General features: G+C 40.3%; 2 protein-coding genes across 6 annotated transcripts in view; both read left to right on the top strand.

The window, feature by feature from the left end:
- The first annotated feature begins 1,573 nt into the window (after window positions 1-1,573).
- On the top strand, window positions 1,574-10,741 carry leng1 (leukocyte receptor cluster (LRC) member 1). 5 transcript variants are annotated; one of them, XM_061915266.1, is made up of 5 exons: window positions 1,574-1,694; window positions 1,941-2,096; window positions 7,350-7,532; window positions 7,597-7,889; window positions 9,435-10,741. In XM_061915266.1, the coding sequence occupies exons 2-5, from the start codon at window positions 1,965-1,967 to the stop codon at window positions 9,652-9,654; spliced, it is 828 nt and encodes a 275-aa protein (XP_061771250.1). In that variant the 5' UTR covers window positions 1,574-1,694; window positions 1,941-1,964; the 3' UTR covers window positions 9,655-10,741. The 5 variants fall into 5 exon arrangements, with proteins under 5 accessions (XP_061771250.1, XP_061771248.1, XP_061771251.1 ...); XM_061915264.1 differs by having other exon boundaries at window positions 1,597-1,694; window positions 1,918-2,096; XM_061915267.1 differs by having other exon boundaries at window positions 1,617-1,694; window positions 1,933-2,096.
- A 6,790-nt stretch (window positions 10,742-17,531) lies between these two features.
- Window positions 17,532-26,647, top strand: part of lmtk3 (lemur tyrosine kinase 3) — a 42,664-nt gene continuing 33,548 nt past the window's right edge. The window contains exons 1-3 of the mRNA XM_061915236.1: window positions 17,532-17,796; window positions 25,268-25,401; window positions 25,626-25,773. Coding sequence (XP_061771220.1) covers window positions 17,706-17,796; window positions 25,268-25,401; window positions 25,626-25,773 — 373 coding nt within the window. The 5' untranslated portion in view covers window positions 17,532-17,705. The remainder of the gene's footprint in view (window positions 17,797-25,267; window positions 25,402-25,625; window positions 25,774-26,647) is intronic.

Below are 26,647 nucleotides of genomic sequence, written 5' to 3'. Positions count from 1 at the left end.
AAGAAGAAAGATGTAGGTGGGAAGCGGTGTATTGCGGCCGCCTTTTAATGCAAATTACATGTTCAACAACATGACACAAAAATCATATTTAGTTTGATGTTCAACAAAATTACACAACAATCATATTTAGTTTAATGGTCAACAACATGACACAATAATCATATTTAGTTTGATGTTCCACAACATTACAGTATACCGTATTTCCTTGAATTGCTGCCGGGTCAAACTCGCTTCCCAAATCAATTAGCGCATGCTTAGTATTACCGCCTGGTCAAACTCATGACGTCACGAGTGACACTTCCCCTGTCATCATTTTCAAAATGGAGGAGGCTGATTTCAATACCGGTAATTTGAAATCGCATAAAGGGAAGAAGATTAAGAGCTATTCAGTAGGATTTAAGGTCCAAGCTTACATCACACTAAAATTTTTACTTCATGCCTTTGGTAAGTTCCGGTGTGAGAAGGGTTTTTAAAATAATTGGCGCATGCTTACGTTTACCGCAAATCCTTAGGTAAGCACAGGAGTGAGAAGAGGTTTTAAATTAATTAGCGCTCCGGCGGCAATTCAAGGAAATACGGTAATCATATTTAGTTTGATGTTCAACAACATTACAGTATACCGGTAATCATATTTAGTTTGATGTTCAACAACATGACAATAATCATATTTAGTTTGATGTTCAACAACATTACAGTATACCGGTAATCATATTTAGTTTGATGTTCAACAACATGACAATAATCATATTTAGTTTGATGTTCAACAACATTACAGTACACAGGTAATCATATTTAGTTTGATGTTCAACAACATGAAAATAATCATATTTAGTTTGATGTTCAACAATATTACAGTATACCGGTAATCATATTTAGTTTGATGTTCAACAACATGACAATAATCATATTTAGTTTGATGTTCAACAACATTACAGTATACCGGTAATCATATTTAGTTTGATGTTCAACAACATGACAATAATCATATTTAGTTTGATGTTCAACAACATTACAGTATACCGGTAATCATATTTAGTTTGATGTTCAACAACATGACAACAATCATATTTAGTTTGATGTTCAACAACATTACAGTATACCGGTAATCATATTTAGTTTGATGTTCAACAACATGACTATAATCATATTTAGTTTGATGTTCAACAACATTACAGTATGCCGGTAATCATATTTAGTTTGATGTTCAACAACATGACAATAATCATATTTAGTTTGATGTTCAACAACATTACAGTATACCGGTAATCATATTTAGTTTGATGTTCAACAACATGACAATAATCGTATTTAGTGTGATGTTCAACAACATTACAGTATACCGGTAATCATATTTAGTTTGATGTTCAACAACATGACAATAATCATATTTAGTTTGATGTTCAACAACATGACAATAATCATATTTAGTTTGATGTTCAACAACATGACAATAATCATATTTAGTTTGATGTTCAACAACATGAAACAATCATATGTGTGAATGTTTTGGAGCATTCACACAATAGTAATAAAAAAATGAATCAAAGCTTCCTTTGACTTGTTTTGTAGTCGGAACAGCTCTTATTGAGAGCCGTTCTAAAAAAAACGACTCGTTCGCCAAAGTCACATCTCTTGTTTACTTCCGGTTGGCATTTCCCGGTGGCTAGCCAGCGGCAGAAGCGACTGGTCGACCAGTAAGTGACTTTCATCTCTTTTCAGCTTTTCTCGCGGTGTTACTGTTTAAAGAAAGTGCATTTTTGTTGTTGTTGTGTGACGTAGAAGTTTTAAAAGTACTGCAAATGTCAACATGTCCACAATGGCGACAAGGCTAATGCTACGTGTTAGCTTCCCGTGCTAGCTCGTACACAACAGAACATAAAGATGCTCGCTGACCTTTATTGACCTTGAACCGTGTAGTTTGTTGACCTTGAGCCGTGTAGTTTGTTGCTGGGTGCGGGGCCGCCATGAACATCCTGCCCAAGAAGAGCTGGCACGTCCGGAACAAGGACAATGTGGCCCGTGTGAGGAGGGATGAAGCCCAGGCCGCGGAGGAGGAACGTGAGGCCAAGCGACGAGTGGACAGAGCCGAGCAGGAGGTGACTTTTACGGCTTGCATTCTTCATATACAGTCAATAAATTGAGTATTTGAACAGCCTGCTATTTTGCAAGTTCTCCCACTTTGAAATCATGGAGGGGTCTGAAATTTTCACGGTAGGTGCATGTCCACTGTATGAGCGATAACCTAAAAAGAAAAATCCAGAAATCACAATCTATGATTTTTTTTAAACAATTTATTCGTGTGATACAGCTGAAAATAAGTATTTGAACACCTGTCTATCAGCTAGAATTCTGACCCTCAAAGACCTGTTTGTCCGCCTTTAAAGGCCTACTGAAATGAGATTTTCTTATTTAAACGGGGATAGCAGGTCCATTCTATGTGTCATACTTGATCATTTCGCTATATTACCATATTTTTGCTGAAACGATTTAGTAGAGAACAGTGTTAATTTTGTTGACGAAAAATTTTCGTCATAGTTATCGTCAACGACCTTTTTTTTCTGACTAAAACGAGAGAATAACTAAATAAAAAATAATTTACGTGGACTAAGACGATGACAAGGTGTATTGACATATTCGTCAACGAATAAAAACGAGACGAATATGTCCAATCGGAACTCATTTCGTTAGGAAGGGACGGGAGGAGTTGGGAAGAGAACCAATCAGAGCGACGTGGTAAGGAAGTTATGTAAAAGTTACGCTGCTGAAAACATGTCAACGCCGGGGAGGAAGAGGAGAGAGGACATATGGGGAAATTTTATATTTGACGTCAAAGATAACAAGACGCAGTGTAAGAAATGCAGCGCGAGGATTACAGGGAAAAACACAACAAACTTGAAGCGACATTTACAGTTGAATCACCCTGAAATCCACACACAGGTAAGCATTTTCCACAACATACAACTCACTCGACGTTATCCCGTTTATTACACGGCTTACTCGTGAAATACTAAATTTGAGACATGATTTTCATCAAAATACGACTTGTATCGGAGATTTTTCCGCTGTTTTGCTTTGACTTTCAGAAATTGAAGGGAAAGTTTACATATTACCCTTTAGTCGACTAAATCTACTGTAGTCTTCGTAGACTATAATCTTATGATATTTCGTCAACTAAAACTAAAACAATTTAAATAACTAAATTATGACTAAAACTAAATTACATTTTAGTCAAAAGACTATGACTAAAACTAAATCAAATTTTGCTGTCAAAATTAACACTGGTAGAGAACATCCACGATAAAGTTCGCAACTTTCGGTGCTAAGAGAAATGCCCTGCCTTTACCGGAAGTCGCAGACGATGACGTCACACGTGTGATGGCTCCTCACGTATTCACATTGTTTTTAATGGGAGCCTCCAACAAAAAGTGCTATTCGGACCGAGAAAAAGACAATTTCCCCTATAATTTGAGCGAGGATGAAAGATTTGTGTTTAAGGATATTGATAGCGACGGGCTAGAAGAAGAAAAGGCGATTGCATTGGAACGGATTCCAATGTTTTTGGACACATTTACTAGGTTAATTCTGGGAAATCCCTTATCTTTCTATTGTGTTGCTAGTGTTTTAGTGGGTTAAATAGTACCTGATAGTCGGAGGTCTACGTCCACGGGTGTCCTGACGCGCAGTGTCTCGGGGGAGTCAACGGCAGCTATGGACGGCACAAGCTCAGCTTTTCTCCTGTAAGAACTGACTTTTTAACCACAATTTTCTCACCGAAACCTGCTGGTTGACATTTGGTAGGGATCCATGTTGGCTTGACCACGCTCTGATCCATAGGAAAGTTTCACCTCCAGGAATTTTAAACAAGGAATCACTGTGTGTTTGTGTGGCTAAAGGCTAAAGCTTCCCAACTCCATCTTTCTACTGTGACTTCTCCAATATTAATTGAACAAATTGTAAAAGATTCAGCAACACAGATGTCCAAAATACTGTACAATTATGCCGTTAAGGCAGACGACTTTTAGCTGTGTGTGTGTGCAGCGCTCATACTTCCTAAAAACCCGTGACGTACACGTCATCATTACACGACGTTTCCAAGACAAAACTCCCGGGAAATTTAAAATTGTAATTTAGTAAACTAAAAAGGCCGTATTGGCATGTGTTGCAATGTTAATATTTCATCGTTGATATATAAACTATCAGACTGCGTGGTGGGTAGTAGTGGGTTTCAGTAGGCCTTTAAAAGTCCTCCTCCACTCCACTTTATTATACTGAATCAGATGCACCTGTGTTAAGTCGTTAGCTGCATAAAGACAACTGTCCACCCCAAACATTCAGCATGGCTAAGAGCAAAGAGCTGTCCAAAGACACCAGAGACATAATTGTAAAACTCCACAAGGATGGAAAGGGCTCTGGAGAAATTGCCAAGCAGCTTGGTGAAAAAAGTTCCACTGTTGGAGCAATCATTAGAAAATGGAAGAAGCTTAACATGACGGTCAATCTCAATCGGAGTGGAGTCCCATGCAAGATATCACCTCGTGGGGTCTCAATGATGCTAAGAAAGGTGAGGAATCAGCCCAGGACTACACGGCAGAACTTGGTCAATGACCTGAAAAGAGCTGGGACCACTGTTTCCATGGTCACTGTTGGTAATACACTAAGACGTCATGCTTTGAAACCATGCATGGCACGGAAGGTTACCCTGCTTAAACCAGCACATGTTAAGGCCCGTCTTAAGTTTGCCAATGACCATTTGGATTTCCAGAGGAGTCCTGGGAGAAAGTTTTGTGCACAGGTGAGACCAAAATTGACTTTTTTGGTCATAATTCCACTATGCGTGTTTGGAGGAAGAAGAATGATGCGTCCCATCCCAAGAACACCATCCCTACTGTGAAGCATTAGGGTGGTAGCATCATGCTTTGGGGGTGTTTTTCTGCTCATGGGGCAGGACGACTGTACTGTATTAAGGAGAGGGTGACTTCAGTCATGTATTGTGAGATTTTGGCCAAAAACCTCCTTCGCTCAGTCAGATCATTCAAGATGAGTCGTGGCTGGATCTTCCAACATGACAACGACCGAAATCACACAGCCAGGAAAACCAAAAAGTGGCTTCGTAAGAACCATATCAAGGTTCCGGAGTGGCCTAGCCAGTCTCCAAACCTAAATCCAATTGAAAATCTTTGGAGGGAGCTAAAAGTCTGTGTTACTCAGCGACAGCCCAGAAACCTGACTGATCTAGAGAAGATCTGTGTGGAGGAGTGGGCCAAAATCCCTCCTGTAGTCTGTGCAAACCTTGTGAAGAACTACAGGAAACATATGACCTCTGTAATTGCAAACAAAGGCTACTCCACCAAATATTAATGTTGGTGTTCAAATACTTATTTCCAGCTGTATCACACAAATAAATTGTTAAAAAAATCTTAGATTGTGATTTCTGGATTTTTCTTTTTAGGTTATCTCTCATACAGTGGACATGCACCTACCGTGAAAATTTATAACATCTCCATGATTTCTAAATGGGAGAACTTGCAAAATAGAAGGGTGTTCAAATACTGATTTTCTTGACTGTATATATATATATATATATATATATATATATATATATATATATATATATATATATTAGGGCTGTGAATCTTTGGGTGTCCCACGATTCGATTCAATATCGATTCTTGGGGTCACGATTCGATAATATATTGATTTTTTTCGATTCGATTCTCGATTCATAAACGATATTTTTCCGATTCAAAACGATTCTGTATTCATTCAATACATAGGATTTCAGCAGGATCTACCCCAGTCTGCTGACATGCTAGCAGAGTTGTAGACTTAAAAAAAAAACTTTTATAATTGTAAAGGACAATGTTTTATCAACTGATTGCAATAATGTAAATTTGTTTTAACTATTAAACGAACCAAAAATATGACTTATTTTATCTTTGTGAAACCATTGGACACAGTGTGTTGTCAAGCTAATGAGATGCGATGCATGTGTAAGCCACTGTGACACTATTGTTCTTTTTTTATTTTTTATAAATGTCTAATGATAATGTCAATGAGGGATTTTTAATCACTGCTATGCTGAAATTATAACTAATATTGATACTGTTGTTGATAATATTCATTTTTGTTTCACTACTTTTGGCTTGTTCTGTGTCGTGTTTGTGTCTTTATTGCAGTTCTGAGTGTTGCTGTGTCAGGTTTGGTTTTGGAATTGGATTGCATTGTTATGGTATTGCTGTGTATTGTTTTGTTGGATTGATTTAAAAAAATATATATATTTATATATATATATATATTTTTTATAAATCGATTTTTTAAAAATGAGAATCGATTCTGAATCGCACAACGTATTCGATTCAATTTGTATTCGAATCGATTTTTTCCAACACCCCTAATATATAAATATATATATGTGTATATATATATATATATATATATATATATATATATATATATATATATACACACACGTGTGTATGTATGTATATGTAAACACTGTTTACATTTTCACACTTTGCACTACTTTCTTACAATTTATTGGGCATTTCTTGTATGTTCCTTATTTTTGCACCTTAACGAGGTTATTTAGTGTTCAATGTGGTTTTAGAATCTTGTTTACATTTACTGGTTGCTTTCCATGCCTGTGTGATCTACCTCTATAGCTGAATGGATTGTAATCAGCAGAAGGTTACATTTGAAATGAAAAAGGACATATCTATTGTATTTTTCTCCTGGTCCATAATTTCAATAGTTCATCAAAACTATCAATGATGACCGATATCGGCCAATAGAAAAAACATTTTTACCGTGATACGGTTCTCAGCCAGATCGCCCAGCGCTGTGTTTAAATGAAGCTGCTGACCAAAGCATTGCATCGCTCAGGAGTCGAGAAGTCTGCACCACGCCGCCATATTTTTTCAAAATGTTGATGTCATTGTGAGCCAATGAGGATGCCCTGTGCAGAGAAGAGCACAAGGCCGTAACAAAGGCACCTCAAAAGATACCGGTATGGCGGTATTGTCTCAATTATATACCACTTTTGTAAAATATAAGATATAATTTCACCGCCCATATTTATTTTCGACATGCATTGATGGGTTGATGAAGAGTGGGTAATGTAAGTGAGAGGTTGGCGTAATATCAGTGGACATCCCTAATCCTAGTCGCCTGACCAACGAGGGAGGCGCGAGTGACTAATCATTGTCAGTAGACTGAAGAGTAAAGAGTTTGACATGCAGCTTAGTTCATGCCTGTCTAGAATAGGCAATGCATGAAAGGACCCACACAGAGAGGTGGGTGACTGCATGCAGGCTAAGGTAAAAACATATTTCCTCTCCTGTGCACCACAGGCACGCACGGAATATCTGCGGAGGAAAGCAAGAGCAGCTCTCCAGTCGGCAGAAGGAGAAAGCCGGGAAGACAAAGATGAGGGACAAAGTGTGGCTTCGGAACACCTCAACCTGTTCCCCCTGGAGGACTCCTCCCAGAAGAAGGGCAACGAGGAGTACCTCAAGGAGAAGCAAGAGGAGAAGGTAACAGCTCCTTCTTCCTGTCCCGCCAGTGTTGGGATGACTTGACTCCCTGATGTCCTTCCAGGAGAAACAGGAGCGCGCCATCGGCCTGCTGGTGTCCCTGGGACCTCAGCCCGGGACCGAGGTGACGCCATGGTACATGAAGACAGGCCAGGAGAAGGAAGAGGAGAAGCAGAAGCAGGAGAAGGGCAAGACCAAGGAGATAAGCGAGGAGGAGAAGGAGAGGAAAGACCGTCGGCTGAAGGACAGCTTGGACCCGCTGAAAGACATGCGCCAAGCACTCGGCGGGACGCCCATGAAGACTCACAAGAAGAAGGACAGGAGGGACAGAGAAGAGAAGAGGAGCAGTGGGGAAAGGTAAATAACCAAGTTCAGTCCTGCTCCACCCAAGAACTATACCAGTATTTCTCTTGTTAGCCTCATTGTCATTAATGTTGCGAAGAAACGTTAGGTTAGGACTTCAAAAGATGCATCCTCATGCCATACAGTATTGTAACATATCTTACATAACCTAAATTCAAGGATATAAGCTGCTACTTCTTTCCTACGCTTTGAACCCTGCGGCTTATAAACCGGTGCGGCTAATTTATGGACTTTTCTTCGCCGACGACCATAACACAGATAGTTTTCATTAAACACATCATAAACTTAAATGGTGTGTCGTTGTATGTGCTATGGCGCCATCTTTTGGATAAGTTGGCTCACTGCAGGTGCAGCCAGGTGATTGTGAATTCTTGCTGTTTAAAGCCTTGAACCGGAAGTAGAAGTGCTGTTTCGTCTTCTAATCGTCCATAGCATTTCTACTCTTATGGATTCTTCATTCATCAGTCTCCCAAGAAACGTGTGTGTGTGTGTGTGTGTGTGTGTGTGTGTGTGTGTGTGTGTGTGTGTGTGTGTGTGTGTGTGTGTGTGTGTGTGTGTGTGTGTGTGTGTGTGTGTGTGTGTGTGTGTGTGTGTGTGTGTGTGTGTGTGTGTGTGTGTGTGTGTGTGTGTATATATATATACACCTAAATACGTGTGTGTGCCTGCGTGTGCATACATACATAACTATGTATATCATATATAAATATATATATACACATACATATGTGTGAGTACATACATATTCATACACACACATACATATGTATATATATCTATTATATATGTATGTACATACGTGTGTGTGTGTGTGTGTGTGTGTATATATATATATATATATATATATATATATATATATACAACTGTGTATAGATATACATACGTGTGTATATATATATATACACACACACACATTCACACACACGTATGTTTGTGTATATACATATACACAGGTGTGTATATATTTCATGTGTGTGTGTGTATATATATATATATATATATATATATATATATATATATATATATATATATATATATATATATATATATATATATATATATATATATGTGTGTGTGCGTGTGTATATATGTAAGAATATAAAAAAGAAGGTAGCAGCTTTTTACTTTTTTGTAATTTTTTCTTTGACTGAAAATGTCATTTAGTGTGTATGCATATATATATACATATATATATATAATATATGTATATATATTTTTTTTAATCCGTTTTCCCTCAAAGACACAATTTTTATGTATTATGATGCTTTTATTACATTTTTTCTATTTTATTTATTTTTCTTGCAGATGCATATACTTCCAGGTAGTTTGTAGTGAAAAACAATTTATATGCACATATTTTGTAAATATGTTTAGAGACCTGGTTACTTGAATGTTCTGATTGATGTAACTATATATATGAAATAAAGTTAGAAAAAAAAGATCTGTGATTGCTCAGCTTGTTACGACATCATTTTTGGGGTTCACACAGCCCACCTTAGCCAGAGTCTCCCATTCCGCCTCACGTATCGTGTCCTGTCTCAGCTCCATAGAGCGACTCCGAGCCGAGCGCCTGCAGAGGGAGGCGGAGGAGCGGCGGCGAGCTCAGACTCTGCTGGCTCAGCGTAACGGAAAGGACAAGCAGGCGGCGAAGGAGCTGAGTGAGCGCGAGAGGCCATACAACAACGCTTACTTCCCCGAGCTGGCTCGGAAGAGACAGAGGCGGGACAGAGACAGCTGGAGGGACGAGATTTTAAAATCCTGAACTCTTCTTACTCGCAAACCAAGGTGGTGCACAATTTACTAATAGTTGGTCAAGTGCACTACACATCAAATAGGTTATCATTAATACTGACCACTCCATCACTTTCATCTTCCTCAGTAAGACACTGATGGTGTTTTCTGCTTCATCAAGTCACAGAAAATGTTTACGCTCAATCAACCGCAACTCGCCAATTTGTACAGCACTCTTGCAGCCCCAGACCACACCAGCAAGACAGTCATCTTGCTCCTTGACTCCATTTCTGCAGAAGGTAAAGCTCTAGTGCGCAGGTGTCCGCGAAACGTCACTAGTTCAATGAAAGCAATCTAAAGGAGATTGCCTTTATTTACAAATGTCCAGATATTATGTCGCCAGCTAGTGGACAAGGTGAGTCATTTCACTCTAATAGGACGCATGCACAGCATTAACTTATATGACCCTTAGCAAACGAGCTTCCTTAGTAATGGTGCAAAAAATAGAATACAAAATGTCAACACACATTGTCACACAAAACTCACTGAACTATATAGGTAAACAATCACACACATTTAAATTCCTTACAAAGCAAGATGGGAAAAATGCGAGACACTCTCTTCACACTCATCATGTTTGACACATTTTAGCTGCTTGATATTCATGATTGATTACAAAACCTTAAGGAAGTCGTCATGGAAGAAAGCAAAGTAGGAGTCAAACTTTCACATACTCTTGATAGCCAATTAGATTAATTATTAATTATATATCCTTTATATTAATATAATATGTATATAAATATATGTGAAGGGTACACACACACACACACATATATATGTATATGTGTATACATATATATATAATTTAAATGTAGTTGGCTTTTGGCCCTTGACCAAATTTTTTTTAGCCCAATGAGGCCCCCAAGTTAAGGTTTGGACGCACGCCCCTGCTCTACAGCATACAAGCTGTACATGGACTACTCTAAAGTACATCAAGTTGACTTTCTGTTGGCTGAAATGTGAGGAGTGAGAAACATTTACATATTCTTTAACCCATTGTGCGCACTGTGATATCTCCACAGTCTCAAGTGTTAAAAATAAACGTCAACTCAATACCACTCAGTTGTTGTTGCCATCAATCGACATAAAGCATCATGGAAAGGAAGATTTTAGAGCATTAATTTTCCTTATCCAACGTTTCATCGGCCAACCCCTCACACGTGCGATATACGGTGTGTCGTGTTATCGGTAGATGTCTAAAATCATTTTTAAATGCACCATTTGTTGATATATTGTGAGCCATTCCACTGAATCAGTGCTTTGCTTGGAACTCAAAATAACGCTGAAAACTATTCACTTGACAATTGTACTATACCGATGTTTTAATTTGACAGTGTTTGACGAAGTTGCAGTGCATGATAGGAAACTGAGGACAAAGCGAAGGCTGTCACTTGTCGTGTTTTAAGCTTTCATACCAGTGATCATTTCGACAGCAGTTTTTAATTTAGTCAGTCTTTTGACAAAAATGTATTTTAGTTTTAGCCATACTTTAGTCATCTAAATTGATCCAGTTTTAGTCGACTAAAATTACAGTACATTTTGTCGACTAAAGTATAAAGCACAAGATGTCTTGCGTTACTTAACATATACAAAAATGTTTCAATACACTTAACTGAAAGATACTGAATATGGTGCAACACATTATTTAAGAATCATTCAATACAGTGTAGTATGCGCGATCATGCGTGCAATAGTGTAGTATGCACGATCGTGCGTGCAATAGTGTAGTATGCCCCAAACGTGCATTCAGTAGAGTGTAGTATGCCCGATCGTACGTGCAATAGTGTAGTATGCCCCAAACGTGTATTCAGTATAGTATGCGCGAACGTGCATTCAATAGAGTGTAGTATTCCCCGAAAGTGCCTTCAATAGAGTGTACAAACATAGTTGCTCCAAACGTGCATTCAGTAGAGTATAGTATGCTCTGAACGTGCACTCAATAGGGTATTATGCGCCGAAAGTGCCTTCAATAGAGTGTAGTATGCTACGAACTTGCATTCAATTGTGTATCATGCTAGGAACGTGCTTTCAGTAGAGTGTAGTATGCCCTGAAAGTGCATTCAGTATAGTGTAGTCTGCCCCGAACGTGCATTCAGTAGTGTAGTATGCCCCGAACGTACATTCATTAGTGTAGCATGCTCCGAACGTGCATTCAATAGAGTGTAGTATGCCCCGAACGGGCATTCAATAGAGTGTAGTATGCCCCGAACGGGCATTCAATAGAGTGTAATATGCCCCGAACGGGCATTCAATAGAGTGTAGTATGGCCCGAACTGGCATTCAGTATAGTGTAGTATGCCCCGAACGGGCATTCAATAGAGTGTAGTATGGCCCGAACGGGCATTCAGTATAGTGTAGTATGCCCCGAACGGGCATTCAATAGAGTGTAGTATGCCCCGAACGGGCATTCAATAGAGTGTAGTATGCCCCGAACGGGCATTCAATAGAGTGTAGTATGCCCCGAACGGGCATTCAATAGAGTGAGTGTAGTATGCCCCGAACGTGCATTAAGTAGAGTGTAGTATGCCCCGAACGGGCATTCAATAGTGTAGTATGCCCCGAACGTGCATTCAGTAGAGTGTAGTATGGCCCGAACGGGCATTCAGTAGAGTGTAGTAGGCCCCGAACGGGCATTCAGTAGAGTGTAGTAGGCCCCGAACGGGCATTCAGTAGAGTGTAGTAGGCCCCGAACGGGCATTCAGTAGAGTGTAGTATGCCCCGAACGGGCATTCAGTATAGTGTAATCTGCCCTGAACGTGCATTCAATAGTGTAGTATGCCCCAAACGTGTATTCAGTATAGTATGCGCGAACGTGCATTCAGTGTCGTATGCTCCGAACGTGCATTCAATAGAGTGTAGTATTCCCCGAAAGTGCCTTCAATAGAGTGTACAAACATAGTTGCTCCAAACGTGCATTCAGTAGAGTATAGTATGCTCTGAACGTGCACTCAATAGGGTATTATGCGCCGAAAGTGCCTTCAATAGAGTGTAGCATGCCCCGAACGTGCATTCACTCGTGTATTATGCTCATAATGTGTATTCAATAGAGTGTAGTATGCTACGAACTTGCATTCAATTGTGTATCATGTTAGGAACGTGCTTTCAGTAGAGTGTAGTATGCCCTGAAAGTGCATTCAGTATAGTGTAGTCTGCCCCGAACGTGCATTCAGTAGTGTAGTATGCCCCGAACGTACATTCATTAGTGTAGCATGCTCCGAACGTGCATTCAATAGAGTGTAGTATGCCCCGAACGGGCATTCAATAGAGTGTAGTATGCCCCGAACGGGCATTCAATAGAGTGTAATATGCCCCGAACGGGCATTCAATAGAGTGTAGTATGGCCCGAACTGGCATTCAGTATAGTGTAGTATGCCCCGAACGGGCATTCAATAGAGTGTAGTATGGCCCGAACGGGCATTCAGTATAGTGTAGTATGCCCCGAACGGGCATTCAATAGAGTGTAGTATGCCCCGAACGGGCATTAAGTAGAGTGTAGTATGCCCCGAACGGGCATTCAATAGTGTAGTATGCCCCGAACGTGCATTCAATAGAGTGTAGTATGGCCCGAACGGGCATTCAGTAGAGTGTAGTAGGTCCCGAACGGGCATTCAGTAGAGTGTAGTAGGCCCCGAACGGGCATTCAGTAGAGTGTAGTAGGCCCCGAACGGGCATTCAGTAGAGTGTAGTAGGCCCCGAACGGGCATTCAGTAGAGTGTAGAAGGCCCCGAACGGGCATTCAGTAGAGTGTAGTATGCCCCGAACGGGCATTCAGTATAGTGTAATCTGCCCTGAACGTGCATTCAATAGTGTAGTATGCCCCAAATGTGCATTCAATAGAGTGTAGTATACCCTGAAAGTGCATTCAATAGTGTAGTATGCTCCGAACATGCATTCAATAGAGTGTAGTGTGCAACGGAGCATTTTGTCCGCCTTTTTTTGGTGAGGGCGGTCGCATTTTTCTCCGCTCCCTGCTTTCTTTCTGTGTCCTTATCTTTGTCTGAACTTTTCTGAAGCCTCTTTCTTTGCGCTGTCTTCTAATCTAAACATCAAATATGAATACAATCAGCTGGCCTCTCGACGCAATTGACACAGTCTTTTCGACAAGGAAAAGAGGTTCGGGGGAGCCTGGCTGCCCTGATGGAACTGATGCTGCGGGGTACGTGACAGATTCATGGGAAAAATGGGAACCCATGTGCCTCTCAGCTCTTTCCATCGAGGACGTGGAAGACATCTACCTTTTGGAACTGTGATCGCAGGGCACCTGCTGATTGGGCTGGGCATTGCTCTGGTGTATTGTCAAATTCGGAAGACGATGGCAGCCGCTCAAGGGGCCCAACGGCTGTTCAACGCAATGGAAGGATTGGGTCGGGCTGTGGGAACACAGACTGGAGCGATTTCTGATTTGAATCACAAAATGGATCTCATCTTGGAGAAGTTTGCTGAGAAGGAATAATTGAATTTGAGAGATCCACCACGGGCACACAGAACAGGCAAGTCATTGTTTGGACTGCTCGAAGAAAAACCAAATCTTAATCTATGATTTGACTCCCTCGAATGGCCTTGATACAATCAGGAACAGGCTGTTCTGAAGGACTCCTCAAAGATGGACGCTTTTGACCTTACTTTTTTTCAACAACACCTGGTGTCGAACTTGAGATCGGCCCCAGGCAACAAAAACATTTCAACATCTCACCCAAGTTAATTGGGCATACATGCACGCACACGCTCCCCAAATCAACGCCTTCACCACTGCTTAATTTCTCTGGGGTTGTGGATGGCTGAGCAGTGCTTCATAGCGGCCGCCGGCCTCCAGGGCCCCCTCTGTTGCAAGTTAGTGTGATTACATGTACCATGTTTATGTGTGCCATGCTAATTGAGGTTTTTTCCTCGGACTCAGTCTGGACCCCTCCTGAGGGTCCAGCCTTAGACTGATATTTTTTTTACTCTTCCCCCTTTCCCAATGTCCCCTTTTTCTAATCTTTTTTAAGGAGCGCCGTAAGTGGCTGATTCGTTGGCGGTCCCATCTTGTCCCCTTGTAACGTATGTCTGCTCTGAGTGGGACTGTGCCGAAAATGTAATTTCAGTTCTTATGTGTCTTGTACATTTAAGAATGGACAAAATAAAGCTGTCTGTCTGTCTGGCTCGAGCTAAGTGTGAGGCACGTCGCCACTGGACTCTAGAGCTGTGGAGACGCCTTCTCTGGACTGATGAATCACATTTTTCCATCTAGAAATCTGATGGACCAGTCTGGGTTTGGAGGTTGCCAGGAGAACGCTACATTTCGGACTGCATTGTGCTGAGTGTGATTTTTGGTGGAGGAGGAATTATGCTGTGGGGTTGTTGGCTTGGCCCCTTAGTTCCAGTGAAAGAAACTTTGAATGCTCCAGGATACAACAACATTTTGGACAATTCCATACTCCCAGCCTTGTGGCAACAGTTTGGAGCGGGCCCCTTCCTCTTCCAACATAACTGTGCACCAGTGCACAAAACAAGGTCCATTAAAACATGGATGACAGAGTCTGGTGTGAATGAACTTGACTGGCCTGCACAGAGTCCTGGCCTGAACCCAATAGAACACTTTTGGGAAGAATTAGAATCAGAGACTGAGAGCCAGGCCTTCTCCACCAACGTCAGTGTGTGACCTCACCAATGCGCTTTTGTAAGAATGGTGGAAAATTGCTATAAACACACGCTGCAACCTTGTGGACAGCCTTTCCAGAAGAGTTGAAGCTGTAATAGCTGCAAAAGGTGGACCCACATCATATTGAACCCTATGGGTTAGGAATGGGATGGCACTTATCGCAACCTACAAATTATGTATTATATTTTAAAAATGTAATAAACATGTTTACTAAAAATAATACTATATAAATATATGTATAATTATTAATCAAATTGATATTCAACAAATATAATTTAAAAATTTAACCAAACATAATACAAGTTAAAAAAATTTTTTATATATATTTTGAATAATTCTCAATTTGTTTAAATAATTAATTTAAAAATAATACAAATATATATCAATAAATACATACATATGTATATTATTTAAAACATTTAATTAAAACATTGTACTAAACAATACAAATTAGAAGTAAAACACTTAATTTTTCATCACATTTATGTGTAAAAAATAAAATAAACAAAACTACAAAAAAATACAAATATATATGTATACATAAATATGTATTTTAAATATGAATCGACTTAATATAAAAAAAACTACTAAAAATAATAAAAATATATCCATACATATATATGGGGCTTCACGGTGGAAGAGGGGTTAGTGCGTCTGCCTCACAATACGAAGTTCCTGCAGTCCTGGGTTCAAATCCAGGCTCGGGATCTTTCTGTGTGGAGTTTGCATGTTCTCCCCGTGAATGCGTGGGTTCCCTCCGGGTACTCCGGCTTCCTCCCACTTCCAAAGACATGCACCTGGGGATAGGTTGATTGGCCACACTAAATTGGCCCTAGTGTGTGAATGTGAGTGTGAATGTTGTCTGTCTATCTGTGTTGGCCCTGCGATGAGGTGGCGACTTGTCCAGGGTGTACCCTGCCTTCCGTCCGATTGTAGCTGAGATAGGCGCCAGCGCCCCCCGCGACCCCGAAAGGGAATAAGCGGTAGGAAATGGATGGATGGATACATATATGTATTTTTAAGTAATCAGATTATTTGAAAAATTAAAAAAACAATTACTGAAATAATACTACATATACATTAATATATAAATAGATATATAGTATTATTTTTAGTACACTTCTGTATATATATATATGTATATAAAAGAATACAATTAATATTTAAAAAATGAAGTGAAGCTATTGAAAATAATAAAAATTATATATACAAAATCGTATAAAATGTATATTTAATAAATAAATGATTGTTCTAAAAATACTATATATTTATGTGTATATATATATAATTATTAATCACATTGATATTCAACAGACAAAAATGTACTAAACAATACAAATATATTTATATATATATATATATTCATCAAATTTATGTTAAAAGAATGAATTCAAAAACTACTAAAATAAAACAAATATTTATCAATACATTTATACATATACATATGTGTATGTATGTATGTATGTATATATATACACACACACGTGTATGTGGCCCTGCAATGAGGTAGCACGCCTTCCGCCCGATTTTAGCTGAGATAGGCGCCAGCGACCCCAAAAGGGAATAAGCGGTAGAAAATGGATGGATGGGCATATGTGTGTATATATATATAATATACATATGTATATAAATATTTTTCTAATTCACATTTTAAAAAAATAAAATAAACAAAAAATGCTCTAAAAATAATACTATATTTTTTTTAAATAAAAAATAACATTAACATTTAAAAAATGAAATAAAAAATTGTACTAAACATAAAAATGTGTTTAAAAATAAAGTAAAAGACTATTACAAATAATATATGTGCATGCATATATATGTATTTTAAATGTGAATCCGGTAATATAAAAAATACAAATATATAGATATATATTTTTAATTAATCAAATTAATACTTGAAAAATGATAAACAAAATAATTTACTGAAATAATACTATACATATATCAATATATAGTATATTTTGTGCAATTATATATATATATATATATATATATATATATATATATATTATTATTATTAATAATCAAATTAATATTTAAAAAATGCATTACTAAAAATAAAATACAAAATATTTTATTGTTTGTCAAATGTATAAATGAGGATACACTGGGACTGAATGGTTCTAGTGGCTGTCCGGGACACGCCGTTGTAGTCCAACCATGACAATGCGTCCCACCGTGACGTCATCCGGCGGAGGATATTTGTGGCGGGGGGAGGAGGGCTTGGATGTTGCTGGCAGAGAGTCAGGACGCACAATAGTCTGTAGTCGTGGAGGAGAGGAAGCATCTTTTATTCCTGCGGAAGGAAGGGGGAGGAAGCGAGGACGCGAGGAGACACCGATGCTGCCGCTGCTGTTGTTGTTGTTGTCGATGCGACGATGCGACCGCACTGCTGCCTGATGGTGGCTCTGGCGGGGGTCATGTCCTACATCAGCCCGGAGAGAGCGCTCGGAGCCCCGCAGAGGGAAGGTGAGCTGGGTCGGAGGGGGGCGGGTAGAATATTGATGCTAGGAGGGGGCTGGTGGGGTGGGGGTGTGTGTGACATGATGAGGGCCGCTCATGTTGGGGCCTAGGAAGACAACATCTACATATATACACACATCTACATCTACTCCCCCCTCTCTCTCTCTCTCTCTCTCTCTCTCTCGCCGTCTTTGTGCTGCTGATGCTGCTCGGCAGGCAGCTCATCAAACAATGGCCGACACACTTGTACTCGCCACATGCTGCTCCACCGCCGTTGTTGTTGTTGTCGTCGAGCAGGACGCGTGCGGGAGGGTTGGCGTCACGTCGGTGGACACAAACAATGTCTGGCAGGCTACTTCCTGGTGGGAAACACGCGTGTACATGATGATGATGATGATGATGATGAATGTTCCCCACGCAGAATACATTCAAATGTTCTTTATCCTCATCAACAACTTGGACTCTTTATTTATCTATAGAGGATTATTTTTGTGTCTTATTGATCAATTTGTTTGTTAATGTATTTATTTAATTTTTGTCTCATTATTTTTTGTTTATATCTATTTTATTTTGATTTAATTTATTAATTGTATTCAATTATTTATTTATTTTCATTCATTTATATATATATATATATGTCTATATGTATGAATATATGTGTGTATGTATATATAAATATTTGATATATATATATATATAAATATATATGTTTGCGTGTGTATACGTGTATATATATATGTATACACATATGCATTCGTCTCCTTTTTTGATTTAGTTATGCATTATTTTTAATTGTATGTATTTATTTTATAAAATTGTCTTATTTATTTATGTATCTAATTGCTTTCATTTATTAATTGGATTCAATGATTTATTTATTTTCATTAATTTATATATGTATATATATATATATAAATATTAATTTGTGTGTGTATATGTGTTTATATATGTATATACATTTGTGTGTGTGTGTGTATATATATATATATATATATATATATATATATATATATATATATACATATTCATGTGTGTATACATGTCTGTATATGTGTATGTGTGTGTATATAAAAATGTGTATATATATTTGTGTGTATATATCTATATATATATGTATATATATGTGCATATAGATTTTTATATACTGTTGCATTGATCTAATTTTTTCATTTATGCGTGATTTTTATAAAATTGTTGTCTTATTAATTTAGGTATCTATTTGCATTTATAATTGTATTTCTTGTCTTATTCATTGTCATTTATTTATTAATGGTATTTTATTTTTGTTTTATTACTTCTGATTTTATACATTTGTGTGTGTGTATATATATATATATATATATATATATATATATATATATATATATATATATATATATATTGCCAAAAGTATTTGGCCAACTGCCTTGAGTCACATATGAACTTGAAGTGCCATCCCATTCCTAACCGAAAGGGTTCAATATGACCTTTTGCAGCTATTACAGCTTCAACTCTTCTGGGAAGGCTGTCCACAAGGTTGCGGAGTGTGTTTATAGCAATTTTCCACCATTCTTCTAATGGCACATTGGTGAGATCACACACTGATGTTGGTGGAGAAGGCCTGGCTCTCAGTCTCCGATTCTAATTCATCCATCGGGTTAAGGTCAGGACTCTGTGCAGGCCAGTCAAGTTCATCCACACGAGACTCTGTCATCCATGTCTTTATGGACATTGCTTTGTGCACCGGTGCACAGTCATGTTGGAAGAGGAAGGGGCCCGCTCCAAACTGTTCCCACAAGGTTGGGAGCATAGAATCGTCCAAAATGTTCTGGTATCCTGGAGCATTCAAAGTTCCTTTCACTGGAACTAAAGGGCCAAGCCAACAACCCCACACCATAATTCCTCCTCCACCAAATTTCACACTTGGCACAATGCAGTCCGAAATATAGCGTTCTCCTGGCAACCTCCAAACCCAGACTGGTCCATCAGATTGCCAGATACAAAAACGTGATCCATCAGTTCAGAGAAGGCGTCTCCACTGCTCTAGAGTCCACTGGCGCTTGCTTTACAGCACTGCATCCCACTCGTTGCATTGGACTGGGCGACGTGCTTTACAGCACTGCATCCCACTCGTTGCATTGGACTTAGTGATGTATGGCTTAGATGCGGCTGCTCGGCCATGGAAACCCATTCCATGAAGCTCTCTGCGTGCTGTTCGTGGGCTAATTGGAAGGTAACATGAAGTTTGGAGCTCTGTAGCAACTGACTCTGCAGAAAGTGTTTGCACTATGCTGACCCCTCTGTCAAGTTTACGTGGCCTACACATGCCTGAGTTGCTGTTGTTCTCAAACTCTTCACTTTTCTTATAATACAGTTGACTTTGGAATATTTAGGAGCAAAGAAATTTCACGACGATTTCCATGCTGGAAATCACTGAGAGCGGCCCATTCTTTCACAAATGTTTGTGGGAACAGTCTCCATGCCTAAGTGCTGGATTTGATACACCTGTGATTAGTGATTCTCATCATTTGAAAGCGTGGCCAAATACTTTTGGCAATATAGTGTATATCAATCAGAAAAATCAAGCAGCTAAATGTGCCAAACATTGAAAAGCGTGGAGTGTTTTGCATTTTTCCCACCATGCATTGCGGGGTATTTAAATGGGCCTAATTTTGAATTATGTATGGTGCATGGACATTTTTTTTTCAAATAATATCTACAAAGTGGAGTAAGCAGGTTGTGTCGTGTGTGACCGTGGGTGTTGACTTTTTGTGTGGGTTTCAGTTTGCGCCATGACTGGGAAAGGTTGCATGGATTTGGTGTTATATGAAAATGCTGTGCTGAAGGGGCTCCAATGGTCGTTGTCCTGATTTACTCTTGTTGTCCACAAGATGTTAGCCTAATTGGGGCATTTATACTGTCAGCTACATAGCTTAAAAGCAAATTCAAATAAATAGATTGCCAAGACAAGATGTTTCATGTTCACGCTAAGAAGTTTTCTTATTTTTTGCAAATATTAGCTCAGTTGGAATTTGATGCCTGCAACATGTTTCAAAAAAGCTGGTACAAGTGGCAAAAAAGACTGAGAAAGTTGAGGGATGCTCGTCAAAGACTTATTTGGAACACCCCACAGGTGAACAGGCTAATTGTCAACAGGTGGGTGCCATGATTGGCTATAAAAGCAGCTTCCATGAAATGCTCACTCGTTCACAAACAAAGACGGGGCGAGGGTCACCACTTTGTCAACGAACGCCTGAGCAAATTGTTTAAGAACAACATTCCTCAAGCAGCTATTGCAAGGAATTTAGGGATTTCACCGTCTACGCTGCGCGATATCATCAAAAGGTTCAGAGAAACTGGAGAAATCACTCTAGTAATCGACAAGGCCGTGACCTTTGAGCCCTCAGGCGGTACTGCATCAAAAAGCGACATCAGTGTGTAAAGGATATCACCACATGGGCTCAGGAACACTTAAAAAAAACAGTGTCAGTAACGACAGTTGGTCGCTACATCTGTAAGTGCAAGTCAAAACTCTACTAGGCAAAGCCACAGTCATTTATCAACAACACCCAGAAACGCTTCGCTGGGCCCAAGCATCTAAGATGGACTGATGCAAAGTATGAAGTGAAGTGAATTATATTTATGTAGCGCTTTTCTCTAGTGACTCAAAGCTCTTTACATAGTGAAACCCAATATCTAAGTTACATTTAAAGCAGTGGGGGTGGCACTGGGAGCAGGTGGGTAAAGGACTAGGATGGCAGAAACGGGGATTGAACCTGAAACCCTCAAGTTGCTGGCACGACCACTCTACCAACCGAGCTATGCCGCCCAGGGGTGTACTGCTTTGGCAATCGCAGGGGCAAAAACTCAAACATGGGAGATCAGGGAAGCCATGGAAAATATCTTCCGGATGCATTCAAAGCGATTCTGGACCCCCATCCGTTACCTACTGAGGGGGAAGCGGTGCACTGTCGACACCGTGTATGGTGGGGATGGTGTTCTGCTGACCTCGACTCAAGATGTTGTGAATTGTTGGAGGGATTGCTTCGAAGACCTCCTCAATCCCACCAACGCGTCTTCGTATTAGGAAGCAGTGCTTGGGGAATCTGTGGTGGGCTCACATATTTCTGGGGCTGAAACCGCCGAGGTAGTCAAAATACTCCTCGGTGGCAAAGCCCTGGGGGTGGTTCAGATCCGCCTGGAATTTTTAAGGCCCCGGATGCTTTGGAGCTGTCTTGCTTGACAAGACTCTGCAACATTGCTCGGATATTAGGGGCGGTGCCTCCGGATTGGTAGACTGAAGTGGTGGTTCCTCTCTTTAAGAAGGGAAACCAGAGGGTGTGGTCCAGTCTTTGGATCACACTCCTCAGCCTTCCCACTCCTCTCCAGTGCCTCTTTTCAGGGGCACTGAAAGGGAGGCTATGCTGGGTAGATGAACCTCGGATTCAGGAGGAGCAGTGTGGTTCTCCTCCTAGTCTTAGAAGTGTGGACCAGCTCTACACTCTCGGCAGGGTCCTTGAGGGTGCATGGGAGTTTGCCCAACAAGTCTACATGTGCTTTTTGGACTTAGAAAAGACATTCAACCGTTTCCTTCGGGAAGTCCTGTGGGGAGTGCTTAGAAAGTAAGGGGTATCGGACCACCTTATTGTGTCTCTCTTTAGAATCGATGTCAGAAAGGGTTGGACTGCGCCAGGGCTGTCCTTTCTGGCCGATTCTGTTTACAACTTTTATGGATTGAATATCTCGGTGCAGTCAGGGCGTTGAGGGGATCTGGTTTGGTGGCTGCAGGATTAGGTCTCTGCTTTTTGCAGATGATTTGGTCTTGCTGAATTCATCTGGCCAGGATCCTCAGCTCTCACTGGATGTGTTCGCAGCCGAGTGTAAAGCGTCTGGGATGGGAATCAGCACCTCAACGCCCGAGGCCATAGTTCTCTCCCGGGTTGGGAAGAAAACCTTGCCCAAAGTGGAGGAGTTCAAGTACCTTGGAGTCTTGTTTACGAGTGAGGGAAGAGTGGATGTTGAGATCGACCGACGGATTGGCGCGGTGTCTGCAGTGATGTGGACCCTGTATCCGTCTGTTGTGGTGAAGAAGGAGCTGAGCCGGAAGGCAAAGCTCTCAATTTGCCGGTCGATCTGCGTTCCCATCCTCACCTATGGTCATGAGCTTTGGGTTATGACCGGAAGGACAAGATCACGGTTACAAGCGGCCCAAATGAGTTTCCTCCGCCGGGTGGCGGGTGGCTCCCTTAGAGATAGGGTGAGAAGTTCTGTCATCCGGGAGGAGCTCAAAGTAAAGCCGCTGCTCCTCCACATGGAGAGGAGCCAGATGAGGTGGTTCGGGCATCTGGTCAGGATGCCACCTGAACGCCTTCCTAGAGAGGTGTTTCGGGCACATCCGACCGGTAGGAGGCCACGGGGAAGACCCAGGACACGTTGGGAAGACTATGTCTCCTGGCTGGCCTGGGAACGCCTCGGGATCCCCCGGGAGGATCTGGACAAAGTGGCTGGGGAGAGGGAAGTCTGGGTTTCCCTGCTTAGGCTGCTGCCCCCTTGGATAAGCGGAAGAAAATGGATGGGTAGTGTACGACTAAATAGAAGTTATGCTAGTATAGAAATAAATAAAAGTTTAGAAGTACATAAAAGTTATACAGTGGTCATTAACCAGCGTGCCCCCTTTTTTTCTACAGGTGGTTCCTTCCCCACAATCCACCACTTTGAGGTACAGATGTCCAAATGCCCCCCTCCCCCCATCCCTGCCCCCCTCTATATATATATATTTATATATATTCTTATATATTTACATGAATTCTTTTAGCACCTTTTCCCCAATTAGCACTTCCTGCCCCCCACCCCCTGCTTCTTAACTGTCTCCTGAGTGGAAGGCTGATATTTCCTCTCCTTGTTCCGGAATGATCCGCTGCTCTTTTTTCAAACTTCAACTTTTCCTGCTTACCCACAATCCCTTGGTGCAAACTCTCCATTGGCCTTCAAGCTAACCTGCTGCTCCAATGGCCAAGAAATGACTTCTTCTACTCCTCTTTCTACTCCTACTCCTCTTCTTCTTCTTCTTCTACTCCTCTTTCTTCTTCTACTCCTACTCCTCATTCTTCTTCTTCTTCTCCTCCTCTTTCTACTCCTCTTTCTTCTTCTACTCCTCTTTTTTCTTCTTCTTCTTCGTCTTCTTCTTCTACTCTTTCTTCTTCTTCTTCTCTTTCTTCTTCTTCTACTCCTCTTCCTTCTTCTTCTACTCCTCTTTCTTCTTCTTCTTCTTCTCCTTCTTCTTCTCCTCTTTCTTCCTCTTCTACTCCTCTGTCTTCTTCTTTCTCTTTTACTCCCATTTCTTCCTCTTCTACTCCTCTTTCTTGTTCCTCTACTCCTTCTTCTACTCTTCTTTCTTTTTCTACTTATTCTACTCCTCTTTCTTCTTTTACTGCTTCTTCTACTCCTCTTTCTTCTTCTTCTACTCCTTTCTTCTTCTTCTTCTTCTTCTTCTTCTACTCCTTCTACTAATTTCTTCTTCTTCTACTCCTACTAATTTCTTCTTCTTCTATGCCGCCTTCTACTCCTCTTTCTTCTTCTTCTTTTTCAACTCCTACTTCTTCTACTCCTCCTTCTTCTACTCCTCTTTCTTCTTCTTCTTCTTCTTCTAATATTTCTCTTTCTTCTTCTTTTTCCATTTTCATCTTCTTCTACTCATTCTTTTACTACTTTTTCTTCTTCTTCTCCTTCTTCTACTCTTTCCTCTTCTTCTTTTTATTCTTTTCCTCCTTCCACTACTGTTTTTCTTCTTCCTTTCCTTCTTCTACTCCTCCCCTCTCTTCTTCTCCTTCTACTCCTTTTTCTTCTTCTTCTTCTCCTCTTTCATCTTCTTCTCCTTATACTTCTTTCTTCTTCTCTTCTTTCTACTACTCCTTTTTCTTCTTCTTCTCCTCCTTCTACTCTTTTTTCTCCTCCTTCTACTCCTCTTTCTTCTTCTTTCCATCTTCTTTCTTCTTCTTCTTCTACTCCTTTTTATTCTTCTTCTTCTACTCTTCTTCTTCTTCTCCAACTTCTTCCCCTCCTGCTACATTTTCATTGTTTGCGTCTCATTATTTTTTATTCCTCTTCTTCTTGTTCTTCCCCTTCTTCTTGTTCTTTTCCTTCTTGTTTTCTTCCTTTGTTTGTTCTTATGTTTCTCCTTCTCCTCTTTCTTATCCTGCTTCTCCTTCTTTTCATCCTTCTCCTTTTTCTTCTTCTTCCTTTTCCTCTTTCTTTTTATTTTAATTATTTTTTTCTTTTCCGTCCTCTGCTTCTCCTTCTGGCTTTTCTTTTTCTTTTCCTCTTTCTTTTCCTTCTTCACCTTCTTCACCTCCTCCTCCTTCTTCACCTCCTCCTCCTCCTCCTCATCTTCTTCTTGGTCTTATTCAAACTCTGGGTCCTCTGCTCCTCCTCCATGTTCTTCTCCTCCCTGGTCAAGTGGCATCCCGCTAACTCCTGCTCCTCCTCCTCCTTCTTGCAGTTTCCCCCAGCAGGACGGCGGCCTTGTCCCCGCCTCCTTACGTGGTCATCCTCATCTCCTGCTCGGGCCTGGTCTCCTTCGTGCTGCTGCTCCTCACCTGCCTGTGCTGCAAGAGAGGAGGAGTGGGCTTCAACGTCAGTCTTCTTCTTAACGTCCTTAATAATAATGATATAATATTATAATCAACGAGTGTGATATTGGCCAAGAATAATGAAAATATATAATAATGAGATATAATTACAAGTGAAAAAACCCGTAGTAAAACGGTGACGTTAAAATATCTCACAAAGATTTAACGCTACAATGAAATCTTTCCAAACAAAACGTTCAAAACTCATTAGAAAGTTTTTCTTTACAGGAGTTTGACAATGCGGACGGGGAAGAATGTTCCGGAGGCTCCAGTCCCATCCAGGAGGACAGCCTGTCCTCGTGTCCCTCCCTCCCTGAGGTCTACACCCTGCCCGTCAGAGAACGGCACACCTGCGCCGCCCTGCGGGATGGAGGAGGTACTGCTCAGGCGGGCGCTCCTGCATCGGGGCGGCTAAATCAGCGTGCTACCAGTTAGCATTCCTGAAACACCAAAATGTACAACACTATACCTGTTCAATTGTATAAAAAAGTGAGAATGCTAGTGTTAGCATGATAAAATGCTAACTGTAAAATGCGTCAAGTAGCAAAATATATTAGCCTGGGGTGTGTACCTGAAAACATTGTTTAAAATGCTAAAATGCTAACAATAGCATGCATCAAGTATCAACATATGACTGAGGTGCTTAACTCTAACCTATGGAATTAGCTGTAAAAAAGCCAGTTAGCATGGTATCATTTGTCAAGTAACAAAATATTTGACGCCGAGATGTTACGCTAAAAGTCAGCATGCTTGCCAGACAGCGCCAAGCAACAAAAAATATGAGCAAAATGAGTCACAGCAGCATGTTACCAGTTAGCATTAGTGAAATACCAAACTATATGACACTATACCTGTTCAATTGTATAAAAAGCCAAAACTTTATTGTTAGCATGTTAAAATGCTAACTATAGCATGTGGCATGTAGCAAAATGTATTACTCTTAGGTGTGTACCTGAAAACATTGTTTAAAATGCTAACATTAGCATGCGTCAAGTATCAACATATGACTGAGATGGTTACCTCTAACCTATGGATTTAGCTTAAAAAAAGCCAGTTAGCATGTATACAGTTATCATTTGTCAAGTAACAAAAGATGTGACACCGAGGTGTTACGCTAACAGTTATCATGCTTGCCAGATAGCGCCAAGCAACAAGAAATATGAGCAAAATGAGTCACAGCAGCATGTTACCAGTTAGCATTAGTGAAATACCAAAATATATGACACTATACCTGTTCAATTGTATAAAAA

Source organism: Nerophis ophidion, linkage group LG11 (assembly GCF_033978795.1).
Source record: "Nerophis ophidion isolate RoL-2023_Sa linkage group LG11, RoL_Noph_v1.0, whole genome shotgun sequence".
Lineage (NCBI taxonomy): Eukaryota > Metazoa > Chordata > Actinopteri > Syngnathiformes > Syngnathidae > Nerophis > Nerophis ophidion.
The sequence above is the reverse complement of the archived record's forward strand: the minus strand, read 5'-3'. Positions and strand labels throughout refer to the sequence as shown.